Source organism: Harpegnathos saltator, unplaced genomic scaffold (genome assembly GCF_003227715.2).
Source record: "Harpegnathos saltator strain DR-91 unplaced genomic scaffold, Hsal_v8.6 scaffold529, whole genome shotgun sequence".
In the NCBI taxonomy this organism is placed as follows: domain Eukaryota; kingdom Metazoa; phylum Arthropoda; class Insecta; order Hymenoptera; family Formicidae; genus Harpegnathos; species Harpegnathos saltator.
The window spans coordinates 10,001-27,163 of NW_020230348.1; the positions used below are offsets into that span (position 1 = coordinate 10,001).

The window sequence follows — 17,163 nt, forward strand, 5'->3', positions numbered from 1 at the left end:
TAATTGGACTGCTGTATTTCAAGGTCGCTCTGTGCACGCGTGTAGCTTGCCAATGCCATTTAAAATGTTCTCTCACTACACCGACTGTGCACAACGTTCGTATTGGCGTTCAGCAGGACAATATTCGCGCATAAATAAGTTTTGAAACTAACGAACGGGACAATTAATCAAGAATTGCCACGTGCGAAGGACGTTTTCAAAATTTGTTTAGCTATCATTAGTTTTGTATATACTTTCGATATATATAATAACGATGCTGTTAAAGCGTAGGTATTTTTCTTGATCTTTCTTATCTGATATTTTCATAATCGTCGAATGATTATCACTGACGGCGGAAATAAATACCGAACTCAGTCAATTGTCGGCTATCCGGATTGTCTACGTTCGCGACCTGTGACACGATCGGCGATCGTTACACTCGCGGAGAACTTTACTTTCCCTTTTATTTCGATCTCCATTTGTCTAATGAATCACGTCCTGATCGTTGCATTATTATTCCACGGGCACAGCCGTTATTGTTCAATCACAGTCGTCGTCTTAAACGACTTAAATCTTAAAGATCACCGAGAGAGATATTTGCGATACCACGTTTGTTATTTTAAGCGCATCGATATTATCATTATTGATATTGACGACGATGACGAATCCCGATGTGTAACTGCATCACGATTCAATCGGAGTATCTTTCAGCACAACGTTAAATCTATAGAGATACTTGTAACGTCGAGATCATCCAATTACAGTAATTTATTCTTTTCTTTTTCTTCTCTTTTTCATGATCAATGTCAGTGGAAGGTCATTAGATTTCATCATAAAAATTATTGTTACGTATCTAAGAATTAATTATGAGTTCACGGACGCGGCTGGGATAGACGTTGCGTAGAATTTTAACTCGCGTTAATCGTGGAACGAATGCGAAATACTCAGATAATTCCGCCTCTATCGCAAAGATATTTGCGCCCAATATTTACAATGACGAACTTAAATAATTATAGCTATTATAAATAATATTATTAAATATTATGAATAATAGCTTCGCACAGGTGTCACTGTGCCACGGTTGCATCGTTACATATTAATCCGTCATTAAGAAAAACCAATTTGCAAGACTAATCAATTTTTTCCTCGATTGAATTTATGATTTTGATCATGCGGATCGTTGTATATTTATGATTGTGCGATGCGATCATTAAATAAAATAGACATTACAAAAACAAAACAATGTTTCATAAAAATTTTTTTACGACACAGATATAGTGCGACATTCAAGGTCCACATGTATAATCCAACGAAGCGGAGCGGCTCGCGCCGGAACTGGTTATTCTTAAAAAGTTAATACCACATGGGTATCTCATGAAGAGGTATTCATGAAGACCTGGCAGATAGATTCGCGCACATACTATACGCATCACTTAGATTTTATCGCGAAAAAGACGTCAGTTCTCTGAACGTTGATCGTGTATCTTTTTCTAACGCGAATCCATGAAAAATGAACAATTTTTTTTAATTGTAAGCATTTGAAAGTAGACTTGCCAGGCGTCCAGTGGACGTCCAAATGCCTTCAACTTAAAAAATTTTCGTTTTTCACGAGTACAGTGAAAATTAAAATAGACAGTCCAGATTTTATTGTCAATGTCCAGATTATAAAATATTCCTTATATATATTCTTTAATATTTAAAAAAATATATATCTTTCAAAACTACATTCCCAGATCCTTCTTTTTCTTTTTCGGGAGTTTGCCCGAAAGACAATTCAATTTCCAAATCTGGCAACTCTATTTGGAAATATTTATTTTTCACAAGAGTTCACGTCAGAGGAAATAATTTATATAATCGATTCTTTGATTTCCACAACTCGCGTAAAAAGAAATGTTACATGTTAAATCATGACGTTCATCTTATGATCCTCTGCGTTAATATATCGAGATAATTAAATGGTAATCGATCGATCAAAGCATTATTAAAGAAAGACGGTATTCCTCTGATAACGATTCGGAGGAACCAAATGCAGTGAAAGTAAGATGGATTTTTATCCATCGCATGAATACGCACACCCATAGCAATTGCTCCTTCTCGGCCGAGGAGGCGGTGTCCTGCGAAGGATGGAGAGAACTTTCTATTCGGGAAATTTTATACATAGGATACGACTGGCGAAGAGTTACACGCGTGATTTACGCGAGTGCAAAGTTAATAACCGTAAAAAAGTTTGCAACGTCATTATTCTTTGAACTTCGTTCGCTTTCTTGAAGACTACTAATCATATACTATTCATATACTTATTTTTATTCACATCAAGCATAATTATCGCTTATTCCAGCCGATCAAATCGTTCCTCTTTCTTATCTTCCTTGCAAGAAGTGGAGTGTCGTTTGTAGATCTGCGATGTAGTGGAGTGGATCAAAACTAGCGAGAAAGCAAGACCAATTCCGCGATGTCAAAATTGCCTTTCTCTTTCTCTCGAGACTTTCTTCTCCAGTAATGTCTCGCAGCTTTGTCATGATGTTGTAGTTTTACTTGTGCCCCGCAATATGCCTCGCAAATTCCTAATTTTCTGATCTAAAGCGACCGGTCAAACACGTACCGGGCGAAATACGCCGTAATTCATTTAGGTGCAAAAAACGTAACCAAGGAATGTGATTTCTTTTTCGTTGTAGGCATTCGGGAGACTGTAAAGTTGGTCCAGGCGGCCGGCGGCACGTGTTATGGTTATGTTTGCGACCTGTGTGATCGGGAAGACATATATAAAAAAGCCATTATCATCAAGGAGGAGATCGGCAAGGTAATCTAACGTCGTTGTTGTTCGACCAATTAACTTCGCTCCATAATCATATTATAACATTCCCAATCGCTTGCTGGAGGACTGAATTTAAAATGTCCTTGCTTGCTTAAGACGTGACGACATGCCATGCAAATCCAACTAAATGATTTCCAGGATTCTTCTCTCGAGAAAAAAAGGAAAGAATAAATATTACCGCGACTTGTCTTACTCGACGATCCTGGCGATCGGTCAGAGGCACACGAAGCGAATCTCTCCGTAGAAGACGAATGCTCGTCGGCGACTCGTCTAGCTAGTGGTCTCGTCAGGTGACGAGTATCGCAGCGAACGACATTATGAAAGTCTCTATGTTACGCCACAACGTTGCAATACACGTCGCCGATACGTATAGGGGAGACCGTCGGGTGGTCTCAAGAAAGTCGCGAGAAAAATTTTCCTCTCCGCGTCTTTGTGTTCTCACCGACCGTCGCCAGTCACGATGCCGCGTATTGTTTCCATGTGCGGGACAATTTCGCCGTCATTCGCGAACGATGTCCCTCTTTACTGTGCCTCGCGCAACGTGAAAAAATAATTTCGGTGTGTCTCACGTATTCACAGGTGACGATTCTCATCAACAACGCGGGCGTCGCCATTGGGACAAGGTTGTTGGATACTCCGGATAAGCTCATTATGAGGACAATGGATGTTAACATCATGAGTCATTTCTGGGTGAGTAAGCATCTTTTATCTTTATCAGTAGGAGCCAAAAGTTAAAGTTAAGATCAAATATTTATAGCTGTTCAGAATTTATGATTGCTCAATTGTAAATATATTCTTCATGTTTGTATTAAGAAGAAAGCGATAAAACGGGGCGAGTAGTAAATCTTGAGTGATATCCTCGCTTCTTCTTCTTTCTCGCAAGAAAAAAGAAAAACATATATCGCGCTGTGTATGTGATATTTTTAGAAATATCTCTCGTGCGCGACAACACTGACACCGACATTGCGATGCTAAAACATACCATTCATCAAGGAATGTGGTGAAAAAAAGACGTTCCCTACACGTTCCAGAGTCTTTCACTTCGGATTTTGTAACGAAATACCGTTGATTTCGAAACGGTACATTTCGGTCTGCGATATAATACACCCACCTGCGGCGATTTTAAATTATTCAATTCGAGTCAACGAATTTGAACCTAGATTCACAGGTCACCAATCGTTTAGCCGCGCGCGCACGAGAGAGAGAGAGAGAGAGAGGGAGAGAGAAAGAAGGTGGAGATGATGGCGAAGGAGAAAGAGGAGGAAGAGGAGAGAAGTCGTAGTGAGAGGCATTCCGCGCTCGTTTCTATCGTTTGTTGCTGTTGGTCAGGTATACACAAGAACCGGTTGGATAAGTGTGCGAGTGTCGGCTACTCGCGATATTGCAATGTTCACGTGTCCCGCCATTGCGACACGTACCGTCAGCATCGGTGCTGCTGACCAGACTCAAATAATTCCTTAATTCGGATTCCTGCCCCATTCCTGATCCTTAAACTACCGTTCGCTCCGGATATATATATATATATATATGACAGCGAGAAGGGATCATCGATGAAAGGATCGTCGATGTTACTCTTATAAAATCGACGTAGCCTCGTGTTTTACTTTCCAACTCGACATGATGCTATCCCAGCAACTTCTCTTTGCGCGACGATATGTTGCTGTCAATATCTCTCAATAACTCACTGGTTGTTCTTTAATTCTTCTTATTAAGGATATATTGCGGTGATTGATATATGTAAATGAAGGTTCCGTCGCAGGAAATGTTAGTGAATCTAACGATCCGCATACTCGTATAATGCGAATTAAAGATGAAGCAGCAGAAACGGATTTATTGGTGTCGATATCTGTCTAAGTTTACATTTTGCGGGAAAACGCAATAAAAACGAAATAAAAAGACGATAAGGAGCAATTAAGTTAATAGTATCTCATTGTTAACACATTGCATGCGGGAAACGTACTTTTACGTTTTTTGCAGTCTGTCACTAGAGCGCGGGTCACGTAAAAGTACGTATTTAGTAGATTTGTGCTGGTATCGTATAAATACGATGGGCATTGTAAGTGTGTATGGTGTTTGTGTTAGGCAACGATTTCCATTGTTTCTTTCTAGAAGTTTAGTTTGTCGAGTTACTTGGTTTAACAGCTTCAGAACGTACAAGTCGTGTTTTGCCAAAAAAGTACGGAGTGAAACATGTTTCATATGTATTATAACTTCTGCTGTGTTCCGCTTCACAGAGGAAAATGCTTTGAACGGTACCATACTGTGAAGAAATATTAGTCTTATCATTGCTATTTGTACTTGTTGTTATGAAGAAATATTTTTGAATAAATAGTAAAATTAAAAATTGTCTATTTTCCTTTCATTTTTAGTTTACTATTCTATATTTACTTATTAAAAAAAATGTTTTTTTTTATAATCGTAGAGCATATATTTAAGTGTAAAATAAAAAAAGTTTCGTTGAGAAACACAAAGTAGTTATCGATTTATTGCGATTTTACTGAATGACCAAACTCCCGCGAAATTCACGAAAAAACGCCCGCTACGAAATATACCCGCATGCAATGTGTTAAGCAACTGACGCCAAAATTGACGTTGCTTTACTGGCACGAACAGAACCAGTAAAACGTGATTTTCAGCGTAATGTCTGAATTTCGATAATTTTTATTCTGATAAAACTCGTTGGAATATTTCTCGATGCGTCTCTATGCGTCGATTTAATTTTGAATTTGTTCGAATAATTTGTTTGAATAAATCATGATACATATGCACTCGAGATATTTTTAAACATCCTTGACTATATAATGACTGCTTGCTTATTCGGTCAAGGTCGACGTTGCTGCCTTCAGCGAGTAATAAGATCTCGTAAAATTTTGTGGTCACCGAGTAAAACAGGCAAAACAAACTGCGATCCGACAATTCGTTCATTTTACATATTACTGTAGATCGTGATGAATCTCTTCATGATCTGTGTGGGATCAGAAAGTTCAACTCGATTTCCGAGTCGGATTTTATTTAGTCGCTTCACGTCGTCGCAAATTTTACGATACGACGGGGTCTCCATGTGAACAGCGACAGTTCGTCCAAAGATCAACTTTTCTTTCGTGGTGACTTTTAATCCAACTTTTTGCACATTGATATGAATGCGATTAACGAGGGCAAAGGTTCGAAATGAATAAAGCGCCATAAAAACTGGTGCAAAACCGGATATAAAGACGAGATCCATTCGCCAAAGTGGGTTAACGACTTCGGCAAAGAAACCTGCGAGCTGATGGCGAACCGGTGGACCTCTCGGACCTCGATGTCACGGTCATTTCGATAGAATCTTGCCATCCACTTTCCAACACTCTTTCCCCTCCTCTTCCACCCTCGCGATCCAATTTACTACTTTTCATAAGTATTAAAGTACAGAGATCTCAGCAGCATCGTCCACTTTGTTATTCTCATCCGGTTGAACGAACGTCGTTCGGAGTTCCCGTTCTGAAACCGTTACAAAAATCGGCACGATCGATCAGCAATGATCCACATTTTTTTATAGACCGTAAAGGCGTTCCTCCCGGCGATGATGGAGAACAACAAGGGACATATCGTGAGCATAGCGAGTTTAGCCGGTTACTGCGGCGTCCCCAAATTGGTGGACTATTGTGCGTCCAAGTTCGCGGCAGTCGGCTTTGACGAGGCTCTCCGGATAGAACTTGAGGTAATCGCATTATTTGATGATGTGCTACGGACGAAATATGTGAGATCATCTTCTTGGAGATTTTCTCTATTGATCAATCGAATTTTCCTTGTTATTCTATTCCAGTATGAGGGATATGACATCAACACCACGGTTGTGTGCCCTTACTTCATTCGCAGCACTGGCATGTTCGAAGATGTTCAATCCAGGTACGAGACATTTCCTGGTGTTGAATCAGATGGTTCAGCTCGATTTCCGAGTCGGATTTTATTTAGTTGCGATCGGTGGCGATGAATTCAACTCATCAGCTGAATGATCGCTCGATGGTGTGCTATCTTTGCGATGATATGTCTGACACATCGTCAATATTGATGAATATCGTGTGTAATTTATTTGTTAATGATAGTTTGTTTGATAATAGGAATCAATTTGTTGGTTATCTAGAAGAAACTCATTATGATATATAATTATGTATGGTAATCAATCGTATAGAATACGCTACTGCTTATGCATGATTTCTGTCTTAATTATTCATATCTTGGCACATACATAATTACACATATACATATTCACGCAGAGAAATGCTGTTGAAAAGAGGAATAAATATTCGCTGTAATTGTACCTGTACAATAGTACATTTCTCAATATGGATATATATATATATATATATAATTACGTATAAAATGCGACTTATGTGCATTCGACGTAATTAAAACGTTATCAATTTTTGGAATATTCAGGTACGTCCCGACTCTGAGTCCGAATGACGTGGCAGATCGGATCCTAATGGCGTTAAGATGCAACGAGAAATTCGCCATAATACCGGGATATATGCAGATACTGTTGGGTATGAAATGGTAAGTCGAATATATATATACTTAATTAGGTTCGATCTATCGCGCGACTCACCACGAGAGCGCTAATACGAAAGAGCGATGTCGTAGGTTGTTCCCGTGGACGTGCATCGGGATGTTCCTTCGAGGAGTGGTCTCAGACGCCTCGCCGAGTCATCAAAGTCAGAGATTCTCGGCCGCGACCGCGAACGACTGCAATGTGCCGTCTAAGGATCAGAACGGCGCGGCTATTCACCAGCAGCTGACTAGACGTGTCTCCAGCTCTGAGAGAAAGCCCTGAGAGCGATGTCCGATCTCTCAAGTCCTGGCGTGACCTTTACACGTCTTCCACTTCGTATTACTTCGGCGAGCGAACGGTAAAGGTCACGTTCTAAGCGTAAGAGAGACGTACGCGCACGCGCGCGCGCACGCACACACACAGAACATATATATATATAATCGCAATTATACGCAGCGATTACGCCGACGGCTCGTTTCGTAATCGTGTCGCTATGTCTTGCTTAATATTGCGCAAAATTGAGACGAGTACCGTCGAGAGAGTCGATGCGAAGAAACTGGAGGAAAGCGGCACGATGGTCTGCGTCGTTCTAAATCCTTCTCTCGGAAAGTTGCTCTTGGACGGAGGATACCTGGCGGGCAGTCAAACAAGCGACGTTTCGACGACAGTTCTTTTGCGGTCCCGTACATCTACGGAAAAAGAAAAATATATAATTACCATTTTACAATGTGAAATGTGATCTTAAGGACGACGATGACTCATTTCTTCTTATATCATTTGTATGCAATCCTAATTCGGAAGCGTATTGTGACGTAACATCTTGTGACACATGTTGCGAAACACGGGTGGGTGTGATATGATAAATACGCGTGACATATATTTGTACTTCTGATTACAATCCGTTCTGTTATTTGAGAAATAACGCCGATCGATGTAATTTTTATTATACATCACGTCCGGTCGCTCGTCGTCGTCGCCACGTATATATGTGACGTTTCTTCCATACGGAAGGTAGCCGATAGACATACAGGTAGAAAACACCTGTGTCCGTAAAAATATGTGATATCAAACAAGGCAAGTAACATTAATATTAGCGTAAGGGAATACATTAGAATGTTTTATAAGGCAAATCGTGATAGCGATTCTGTACGAAATCTTATGAGGAAAAGGCCGTTTACCGATCTCGCACGGTGAATTTATTTCACACATGCGGAAATCACGCGAGTTACGCATGATGAATGGCGGGTATTACGTTGTACCAAATTAATCTACGAACGATATTGCGATTGAAGTTGCACAGTTTAAGCTTCATTCTTCCAAAGTGTAGTTTTTAAGTGACAAATTACGGTAAGGTTGCGCGCAAGGTTGCGACATGTCGACGTAAGGATGTTCTACAGAATGAGTACGTACATAAGTCCGGGACATAACATATGTATGTAAATTTGTCGTATTATATTAATAATGTACAAGTCTTATATACTTTACTACAGTTACTCGGGAGGTATCCTAACAACGGGGAAAGTTTTGATAAATCATTTTCACGTTATATATTCAAACTGTTTATACACGAAGTGATATTTTGGAATTACGTAACAGACAAAAATAAATATCACTATATATTCGGTACTAATAGATAGGAATAGACGTATAAAAAAGAGATATTTTCAGACGATAATTGTACATCAGCCGCATAAGAGAACGAGAGAGAGAGAGAGAGAGAGAGAGAATTGGGAATGTATATTGCTGTTATAGACGCATATTGTAGCCTTTGAGTAAATAGCAGCATATCCCTGTATCTCTTTGTTACATACATCCTACTTTTTTTTTTTCAACAAGTCGATGGTAGGTTTCAAGTCCTAGAAGGACGTAAAAGAAAAAAATGCTAATCATTATCTACCCAGTGCCATAATTTAGTTCGACACAGACTCGAGAGAGAACCCGATGAAAGTTAACACGTAACGATATCTTGTGTGACATTTTTGTATTTTTCACAACACGAGAGGATACAATAAACTGTATCTGTCATACTAGATTGCTGTTCCCGAGAACGAGGGGAAGCTGGTAGTTTCCTCGTATCGACCGTTACAATCGATCGATCCCGCCTGTCAGTCGTGTACAACGTCTTTCCGACTCGTATTAAAGTATAAATACCTCGATAATTCTTAGAAATCGCATAATTCTCCGAGCGTAATACGCGGTCTCTCGCACGTAAACGGATTAACGTCACGAAAAGACTGACTTTCACTGGGGTTTCGCTGCTTTCTGTTCGCGATACTCCGAAAGCTTTCTACTTCTCGCGCGATCTCGAAGGATCGTTTTTATCTACTGAAATCTTACGGACGTTCCTATCGGCAACATATCTACGGACGTATTTTATAACAACAGTTACGCATGAAAGAATACGAGATATGAAGCGAGATATAAAAAAAAGTACTCCCAAATCGAGCACTAATAGATCTGGCAAAACGAAAAAGGAACTCGGCGTTGGAAGATTTACCTTTCGAAACGGGGACAGCTACGAAGGAAAATACGAAATTAATGTCGCCGAGCGGACCTTAGTTAAGCAAGGTATTCGTTAATGGTATTCGGCGATTGCGGTATCGTTGAGTCTTACCTCGATAAAAGAGCACTGACGTACTTTACGCATTATAGATGAGGGAATATACATAACTGACAATTTTGACATATACGACGGTAAATGGAGCGAAGACAGGTTTGCCAACGAGGACTTTCACATTCGGTGATTAACATATTGAATTATTCGATTATATTGCGTATATATATAAAATGATTAATGTATGCAACAGATATAATAATGTCTATAATACTTTGATGTATATGCGCGTGTGATGAAAAGGTACAACAATAACGCACAATACAAAGGCCGCGTTGCCGCAAATGGAGCGATGGATGGTACGGGAACATACATCTTTCCGGACAAATCCTCGTTGACAGCGGTCTGGTCACGAAATAAACCCGTTTCGGACGTCGTTTACAAGGAACTGCTCGGACAAGAGTGGATGGTCGAGACGATTTCGGAGAGTGTTAGTGAAAAAACAAAAGCGCAGGAACATAGATCGAGAACGCTGCATCCTTGTACATTATACAAATCTATAATTTTATTCTTTAGAAATTGCTTATACTCCTATCACATTTGCCTACAGCAAGTCTCATTCACAACTGGAAATCATTTCTGGAATGAGATACGTGAAGTGTCCTCGAAAGGAAGCGCTCAATCCTTCATTCAACAATAGTCAAACAAGTGCGAAGCGTATCGCACTCATAAATCAACTGTTGCGGCACCTAATTGCAAGTACTTGCAAATCTTAAATACATTTCAAGTATTTAGAATCACAGCACTGATACATTCGCTGTTTGACCCGTGATGACTCTTTCGTAACGATGATTGTTAATAACTGAAATATATCACTTTTAAAATACCAATAATTGACATTCTCATTCGTCGTTGTATATGGAAGGTACTCTAAATCGGGTGATGGCTGGCCGATAAAGTGGATTCTCGTCCAATGCATAAACGGTCTTTTTCCGCTCTAGCTCGAATTTTGCGTATTCCCTGTGATCTTTTATCGTAGTCCAACATCTGAGACGAGAGAGAGAGAGAGAGAGAGAAAGAGAAAGCTCATTTTACATTCACATTCATATTTACATTCACATATATTAATGTACCATTAATAACATCTTTCAAGCACTGTTCAATAATAAATTTACGAGACGAATTTAAGACGAAACTTCCATATTAACTTACTTCCATATTAACAGGCCGACAATTCCGAACAACAACACGGCACCAAAGACGAGCCCCGGGATGAACGCAGCGTGCATGGGAGTGCGACAAACCTGCAAGCAGAATATCGACAATCGAAACAAGAATTCGTAAGGGAAATCGACCGAGATGCGCATCTCATGACTTCGCGCATTTATGCGCGTTCCACAACGTACCTTTTCGGCGATCTTCAACATGACTGTCTTGTCCGCTTGAAATTCGTACACGTAGGGTATCGTACATATGGTCTTATCCTGCACCATTCTCACGAAACAGTAATGCTCGTTATCTGTTGCGAGAGACGCGATTTTACGCGAATTGACGGAGGAAGAAATGTAAGTAGGTTGCGCCGACGTAAGTGATGCGAGCCGCGCTTCGTGTGTTACCTACCTACATCTACTGTATCCACTCGCATGGTTCTGTAAAGAGTCGCGTCGGTCTGACATAGTTCTTCCGCTTTCTCCGGATGTTCGACCGTGACGTTCACGCAAGAATTATACAAAATACAGAAACCGCTGCCACCTGCGCTCGCCGACGACTCGCAGTAGGTGCCTCGATAATACAAACCATCCGCAGCTGTCTCGTTGCATCTGCGAGTGTGATACACAAGCGATGTCTATCAATTTTTCTATATCTACGAGATCAAAGATTTCCTAAGAATGGATAGAGAATGGCTGTAAGGGTAAACGAACCGGCACTGCCCGCAGTCGCAGTATCCGTGACCGGCGCATACTTCGTCGCTGCCGGGAGCGACGCAAAGTTCCGTGCCAGACGGACATTGACAGCCGCCACCCTCCCATCCGTCCAAGCAGTTGCAAACACCGCATTCGCATGTGCCCCTGCCGCCACACTCAATCCCGTCGGTCTATCAAAAGTCAAACGGACAGGTCGTTCACTCTCGATCAATCGCTTAGATAATTATTTCAATAATTAGTCGCTCCAAATGTGATCGTTTCATTACCGGCGTATACACGGTGACACTTTTTCTATTTTTGTCTCTTACCTTGTCGCAAGGAGAACATTCGCAGAACCGGCCGTTGTAACCCTTGTCGCAATTGCAAACGCCGCATATGCACTCGCCTCTGTTCGAGCAGACCTCTGTACTGTCGGCGGCGATGCACTGCAGTCGGTTCTCTATCGGAGAACTCTCGTCGCAGTCGCAGGTATCACCTGTATGAATATATTTCGATTTTTACTCAAAACTGAGATGCACTATTCTCGGCGGGCGACACATGCGCGTAGAAGAGACGCGCTCTTACCGGACCAGCCCAAGTCGCATTTACATATGCCGCATTCGTTGACCCCGTGCTCGCAGTGAGAACTTTCTACATTCTTACAGTCACAGCCGCACAAAAGCTCAACATCGATCTGCACCTCGGACGCTTCGGACGCTAGCGCGTCGTCGATCACCACCGTTTGTTTCTATGGCAAAACGTAAGAGCGAATCGTAATCGCAATTGCAGTCGAACAGCGAACTAATAATGACGGATGAACGAATTATACTGAAAAAACTTGGCATTCTCCAGAGTGCGTTAAATACACATATCATTCCTGTGAATTCCATGTATCATGTATGTACGCGTAATTATTTCTGCTTCTCGTTTACTTCACCGTATCAGTATATAATTATAAAGAGAGCTCACAACTTGGCCTCATGTTCGACCTACGCTTCGTTACACACGAGATATCTCGTGTGAACCGCGAGTCCGTGATTAAAACCGTCCATTCTCGTAGCGATAAATTCTTCGTATCAATTAAGTTTATACGCCAAAAACACAACACTCACCCAAAGGCTCTCGTTCCTTGGACATTCGTCCACTGATATTACGACCTTGAACTCATACACATGACCCTCCTGTATGCCGTCGCACTCGGAAGTACTCGACTCCGCGGCTGTCTGACCGCCGCACGCTGAGAAATACTCGAGGCGCAACGGGCCGGTCGAATTGTCACGTAACACCACCTTGCTCACGATATCGTGATAAGAGCTCTCGATAATCTCGAGGATGTTGGAACTGTTCCTCGTGAGAGTGGCCACTCTGGCGTGTTCCTTGAGCAGATCGGCGATCAATTCGTACTCGTGGCGACGATCCTCCGTCACGGCGAATATTAGATTGACTTTGCGCTCTTGCAACAGCCGTGACACTTCCGCCAACGACGGGTAATCGTATTCCTTCGCCAAGGAATACTGTCCATTCTCGTCCACGTGGCACTGGAAATCTGGCCGATGTACTACACCCCCTAGCTGAAAGCATGAATGTAAATTGTGATATTAATAAATCGAACGAATCCATACAAATTAGTGAATCGTGTAAATTAGTCATTAGAATGAATACGACGAATAGAGTCTTGTTTTAGTCAGAAGGGGAAAGATCGCAAGATTTTCCAGTCGATGAGTTTGGTACGTTATGTACTCGATATTAAATAGAAAAATTAATCTTCCCCCTATTGGATACAAATACATTGCGAAATTCATTGGAAAAAATGTTGCGATCTCTCTGTCACTGATTGTGTATTAACAACCAGATAAATGATGAATATCGATCGCACCTTCCCCTCTCCGGCGAAATGCAGGAAGCCATCGGTCGCCAGCAGCATCAATTTTCGCGCTTGATGAGCCCACCCGACCTGTTGAGTGCAAACAATCGCTTGCACGACTCCGTCAAGACCGCCCTCGAGATTATCCACATTGCCAGTCACTGAACTGTAATTTACCTATGACTCGTGTAATTAATGTAAGCCTGATAACATAATTTCTTAGTTCAGCCAGTTGTTACACGCACGAACGCGTAAACAATATGTTCACGCTCTTGTGGCTTCGTTACGAAACGCGATTATATGAATAAGAAAAACTTAAGGAGATAACGATGTATGCGGACAAATAATCGATGCAAAGATAACTGCCGGTCATGCGGCTGTTGCGCTTACTTCGTGAATGAATCGCGGTATGTTGTCGGTGAGCTCCAGATGATGCCAGAAGGAGTACAAGGGTGTGCAGAAGGCGTGCTCGCTCTTACACGGATTCTCCTCGTGACCGGGAAAAATATACGGCATCAAGGGCTTATCGGCGTAGCTGCCGAAGCCGAGACGAAAGTTCGTGGTGAAGGTGCCGAGCGTGTTGGCCATTCTGCAGCCCAGTCCCACCAGGGTCTCCTTGTCGTCTTTCATCGACCATGTGAGGTCCATGAGGTAGTAGAGGTCCAAGGGATAATTCCTGATCAAACAGATGAGGTGTCACATGGCAAGGTGTGCTTGAAGAAATATTCTATTTTACTTTATAATAAATATTCTTATAACCATGATGATATATAATTATTCTTCTTTTATGTACATAAAATAATTATTTCTTTCTTTATGTTGCATTCACATTTACGACAAAATTATCAACGACGCGCGTTCTCAAGCACTGCAGCGTGAAATTGCAATTTTCCAACATTCGCAACACGCGGATTGAGTAAACATTGGGATTACACGAGCATCGTTCACCTCGCGAGTATCTATATCTACCGTCGAGATATGGGCGTGATATGTTATTTACAAAGCGCGCTTAATGTGTGCATAACGTAACGCGCGGTTCCAAGCGCGAAATTAATGTTAAATTAATTCCAGGCGTTGCGAGGGTATCGCCTAAGCGTCAACGATTGCGGTGGGCGGTATTGCGTTCGCCGGTGGGTGTCATTGTGAAACTATCCGCTAGACAAATAGCGGAAGGTCGTAGCTTCAACACGAATAGCATTCGAATAGCTCTATCGTCGCGTAATCGCACATGTCGTACTTTATCGCGGTATCGCTGCGCCGCCCGCGTGTCCGTTTGCCGCCGGTTTGATGTAGCTGCACGTAACTTCTACATCTCACTCAGTATCATCGACAGTTCCGTCAATATTATTTATTGATGATAAGTTTAGCTAGAAAAGGCCACGACAGTTGTAAGTTCCTCGATCTACAAATTCCTGATGGATTATTATTGTATGACGATAACTGATCAATAATTAACGCAGATGAAAAGAATCGCGTAAAAATTCAAATGATACAGCATAACGTCGTCAGCGATTTTCTGCTCAGCAGAGTGGCAACCATAAGGTCGAATTATGCGCGATCTAACGTCGAGTGTTAGATCTAACGAACTCCTGTTAGATGGAAACGTAATATTGTCGTTAACGTGCAGCTCGCTGACGTCGGATAACGAGGAAGGACACGCGATTTCGCAATCATATAGGACAGCAACTTCCCACGCGGTGGGAGAAGATGTTGGTTGCAACGAGCATCGCCGCCCTACAACGACAATCGTTTATCGATTCTCCTCATTTATACTTCTATTTAAAATCTATTTAAAACGATAGTTACTTAGCCGGCCTGTACTGAAGCGTCAGTTCCTGACTGGTGTGCGGCCTGATTCTGAGTCGTAGTCTCTGCGGTCTCAGCTGCACCGGCGCGCGGTCATTGCTGACATCCTGAAAATCCTCGTTCGCCAGCAATTCCAGCGATCCTGGCGGCGCCGTACGTATCTCCGCAGCCGGGCAGCCGAATGCACGCAGACGCTCCGGCACGTTGCACCTCGGTTTTCCGTGCGTGGAATTCGAATACGTCTGCATGAATGAGGAAAAAGCGAGTCAGAAAAAGAATGAGGCGCGTACTTAGACACCGGCGGAATAAATAACTGTTACGAAATGGAAACGCGGAGATCTCATGACGCGTAGCTCTCACCGATTCTATTCGTCCTCGTCGCGAGCATAAGACGGTCAAGGCGTACGATTAATTAATAATTAATCAAGAATGGCAAGGATATTCAAAGTTTCGACCTTGTGGAGAAGAATTGGAACATTGCGGCTTTCTTTTCCAATAGCAATAACTGAAGTTCTATAAGATGTCTGAAAGACGTCATATTTCTTTCAAGCTTCTTTCGAGCGTCTTCGGGACGTCTTTTAGAAATTCGAGCAGTCCGAATCCCCTTTTCCGATAAAACTAATGAAAACTTCGCAAATGTATTTTCATCGGCGTATTCATCGTTCCTCTCAATTGATTTCTCTTTACTGATGATGATTCATGTAATTCCTCGAACACCGTTACTTGCATTTCACATATGCGGGTCGATCAAGTGTCTTTCCACCATCGCATCCCCCTCACATTAATTCGATGGTAAATGTTCAATTAATTGCGAACTTCAAGTATCCTCGCGATATTCGCTAAAAACCCAGAGAACTTTACCCAATCGCTGCACCACGCGCAAGCCGAACTCGCCTCCAAGCAATTCTCACAGCTGCTCTGAACCGTGCATAGGCTCAGGATCTTCGTATCGACGCAGGAGCATATCCTCGTGAGATACAGACTCACCGTCCAGAGGGACCACAGCAAGGATGTGACGCAAAGCTTCATCTCATTCGCACGATTTCGCACAATATATCGTACTGAATATATACAGTATATTCGATCACACGGACGCACGCACACACGCGTTGCGAATTGCGAATACGAAGGAGGAGCGTTCGTCCGTTCGTTTCCTCTCCTTGAATCGGCGCGTTTTTTTTATCGGCGGCGAAGGGTCGCCGATTTTCTTTCAAATGCAATAATCGCTCGAGGCTCGTCACTTCGTCCGCGCCGATCGAGCGTAATAGCGCGATATCGCATATCACAACACGTCGAGAAGTAAGTTATATTTGGCTCGCTCGCGCGAGCCAAATCGATACGCGTCGTATTCGCACGGAGAGGCAGGTGGCACGTTGGAATCCGGCGCGTAACTCCGACCCGTGCGATCAGCATGGATAAAGCTGTAACGCGTCTGTTTTCTCTTATCAGCGCGACGATAGCGATAAAGTCGCGGCCACGAATCGGCGATTTGGCGAGCGTGCGGGACTTCGGGACCTCGGGATCGGCATCGCAGCGTACCTACGCGTTTCACGCGATTACGATCCGTGCTCTCGGCGAGTACGCCGCCACCGTTTGCCCGCCGCCTCTTCCGTCTTCGAGTGACTAATCACCGCCGACAGAAACATGAAGGTCGGTCGTTTTGCGCGATCATAGGCGAATATACGCCTATGACGAACGAACGATTCGTCGCAG

The 17,163-nt window shown here is 42.4% G+C and overlaps 3 protein-coding genes across 5 annotated transcripts in view; 2 read left to right on the forward strand and 1 right to left on the reverse strand.

The window, feature by feature from the left end:
- LOC105184773 (short-chain dehydrogenase/reductase family 16C member 6) overlaps window positions 1-9,151 on the forward strand; it is a 15,221-nt gene extending 6,070 nt beyond the window's left edge. For 2 of the 3 annotated variants that reach the window (XM_025303051.1, XM_025303050.1), the window contains exons 3-8: window positions 2,655-2,779; window positions 3,374-3,484; window positions 6,330-6,491; window positions 6,597-6,679; window positions 7,211-7,327; window positions 7,415-7,604. In XM_025303051.1, coding sequence (XP_025158836.1) covers window positions 2,655-2,779; window positions 3,374-3,484; window positions 6,330-6,491; window positions 6,597-6,679; window positions 7,211-7,327; window positions 7,415-7,604 — 788 coding nt within the window. Of the gene's footprint in view, window positions 1-2,654; window positions 2,780-3,373; window positions 3,485-6,329; window positions 6,492-6,596; window positions 6,680-7,210; window positions 7,328-7,414 lie in introns of all 3 variants that reach the window. The other variant, XM_019842141.1, reaches the window with a different exon arrangement.
- Window positions 9,152-9,538: 387 nt separating this feature from the next.
- On the forward strand, window positions 9,539-10,621 carry LOC105184775 (uncharacterized). The gene is made up of 3 exons (XM_019842142.2): window positions 9,539-9,890; window positions 9,975-10,062; window positions 10,180-10,621. Exons 1-3 carry the CDS (start codon window positions 9,731-9,733, stop codon window positions 10,574-10,576), a joined length of 645 nt encoding a protein of 214 aa, XP_019697701.1. The 5' UTR covers window positions 9,539-9,730; the 3' UTR covers window positions 10,577-10,621.
- A 151-nt stretch (window positions 10,622-10,772) lies between these two features.
- Window positions 10,773-17,098, reverse strand: LOC105184748 (integrin beta-nu). The gene is made up of 12 exons (XM_011143736.3): window positions 16,312-17,098; window positions 15,451-15,692; window positions 14,035-14,320; window positions 13,657-13,821; window positions 12,893-13,351; window positions 12,366-12,528; window positions 12,110-12,276; window positions 11,799-11,971; window positions 11,497-11,696; window positions 11,283-11,395; window positions 11,089-11,180; window positions 10,773-10,923 (listed from the first exon to the last, which is right to left on the reverse strand). Exons 1-12 carry the CDS (start codon window positions 16,477-16,479, stop codon window positions 10,779-10,781), a joined length of 2,373 nt encoding a protein of 790 aa, XP_011142038.1. The 5' UTR covers window positions 16,480-17,098; the 3' UTR covers window positions 10,773-10,778.
- Window positions 17,099-17,163: the final 65 nt, after the last annotated feature.

Bases quoted from the DNA above. Each gene is read 5' to 3' on its own strand.
- LOC105184775 (XM_019842142.2), top strand. From the start codon at position 9,731: ATGAAGCGAGATATAAAAAAAAGTACTCCCAAATCGAGCACTAATAGA. The intron at 9,891-9,974 runs GTATTCGTTAAT...TACGCATTATAG, and splicing joins GCGGACCTTAGTTAAGCAAG to ATGAGGGAATATACATAACT. The intron at 10,063-10,179 runs GTGATTAACATA...TGTGATGAAAAG, and splicing joins AACGAGGACTTTCACATTCG to GTACAACAATAACGCACAAT.
- LOC105184748 (XM_011143736.3), bottom strand. From the start codon at position 16,479: ATGAAGCTTTGCGTCACATCCTTGCTGTGGTCCCTCTGGACGGTGAGT. The intron at 13,352-13,656 runs GTGCGATCGATA...TCATGCTTTCAG, and splicing joins ATTTCGCCGGAGAGGGGAAG to CTAGGGGGTGTAGTACATCG. The intron at 12,277-12,365 runs GTAAGAGCGCGT...ATATTCATACAG, and splicing joins ATGCGACTTGGGCTGGTCCG to GTGATACCTGCGACTGCGAC.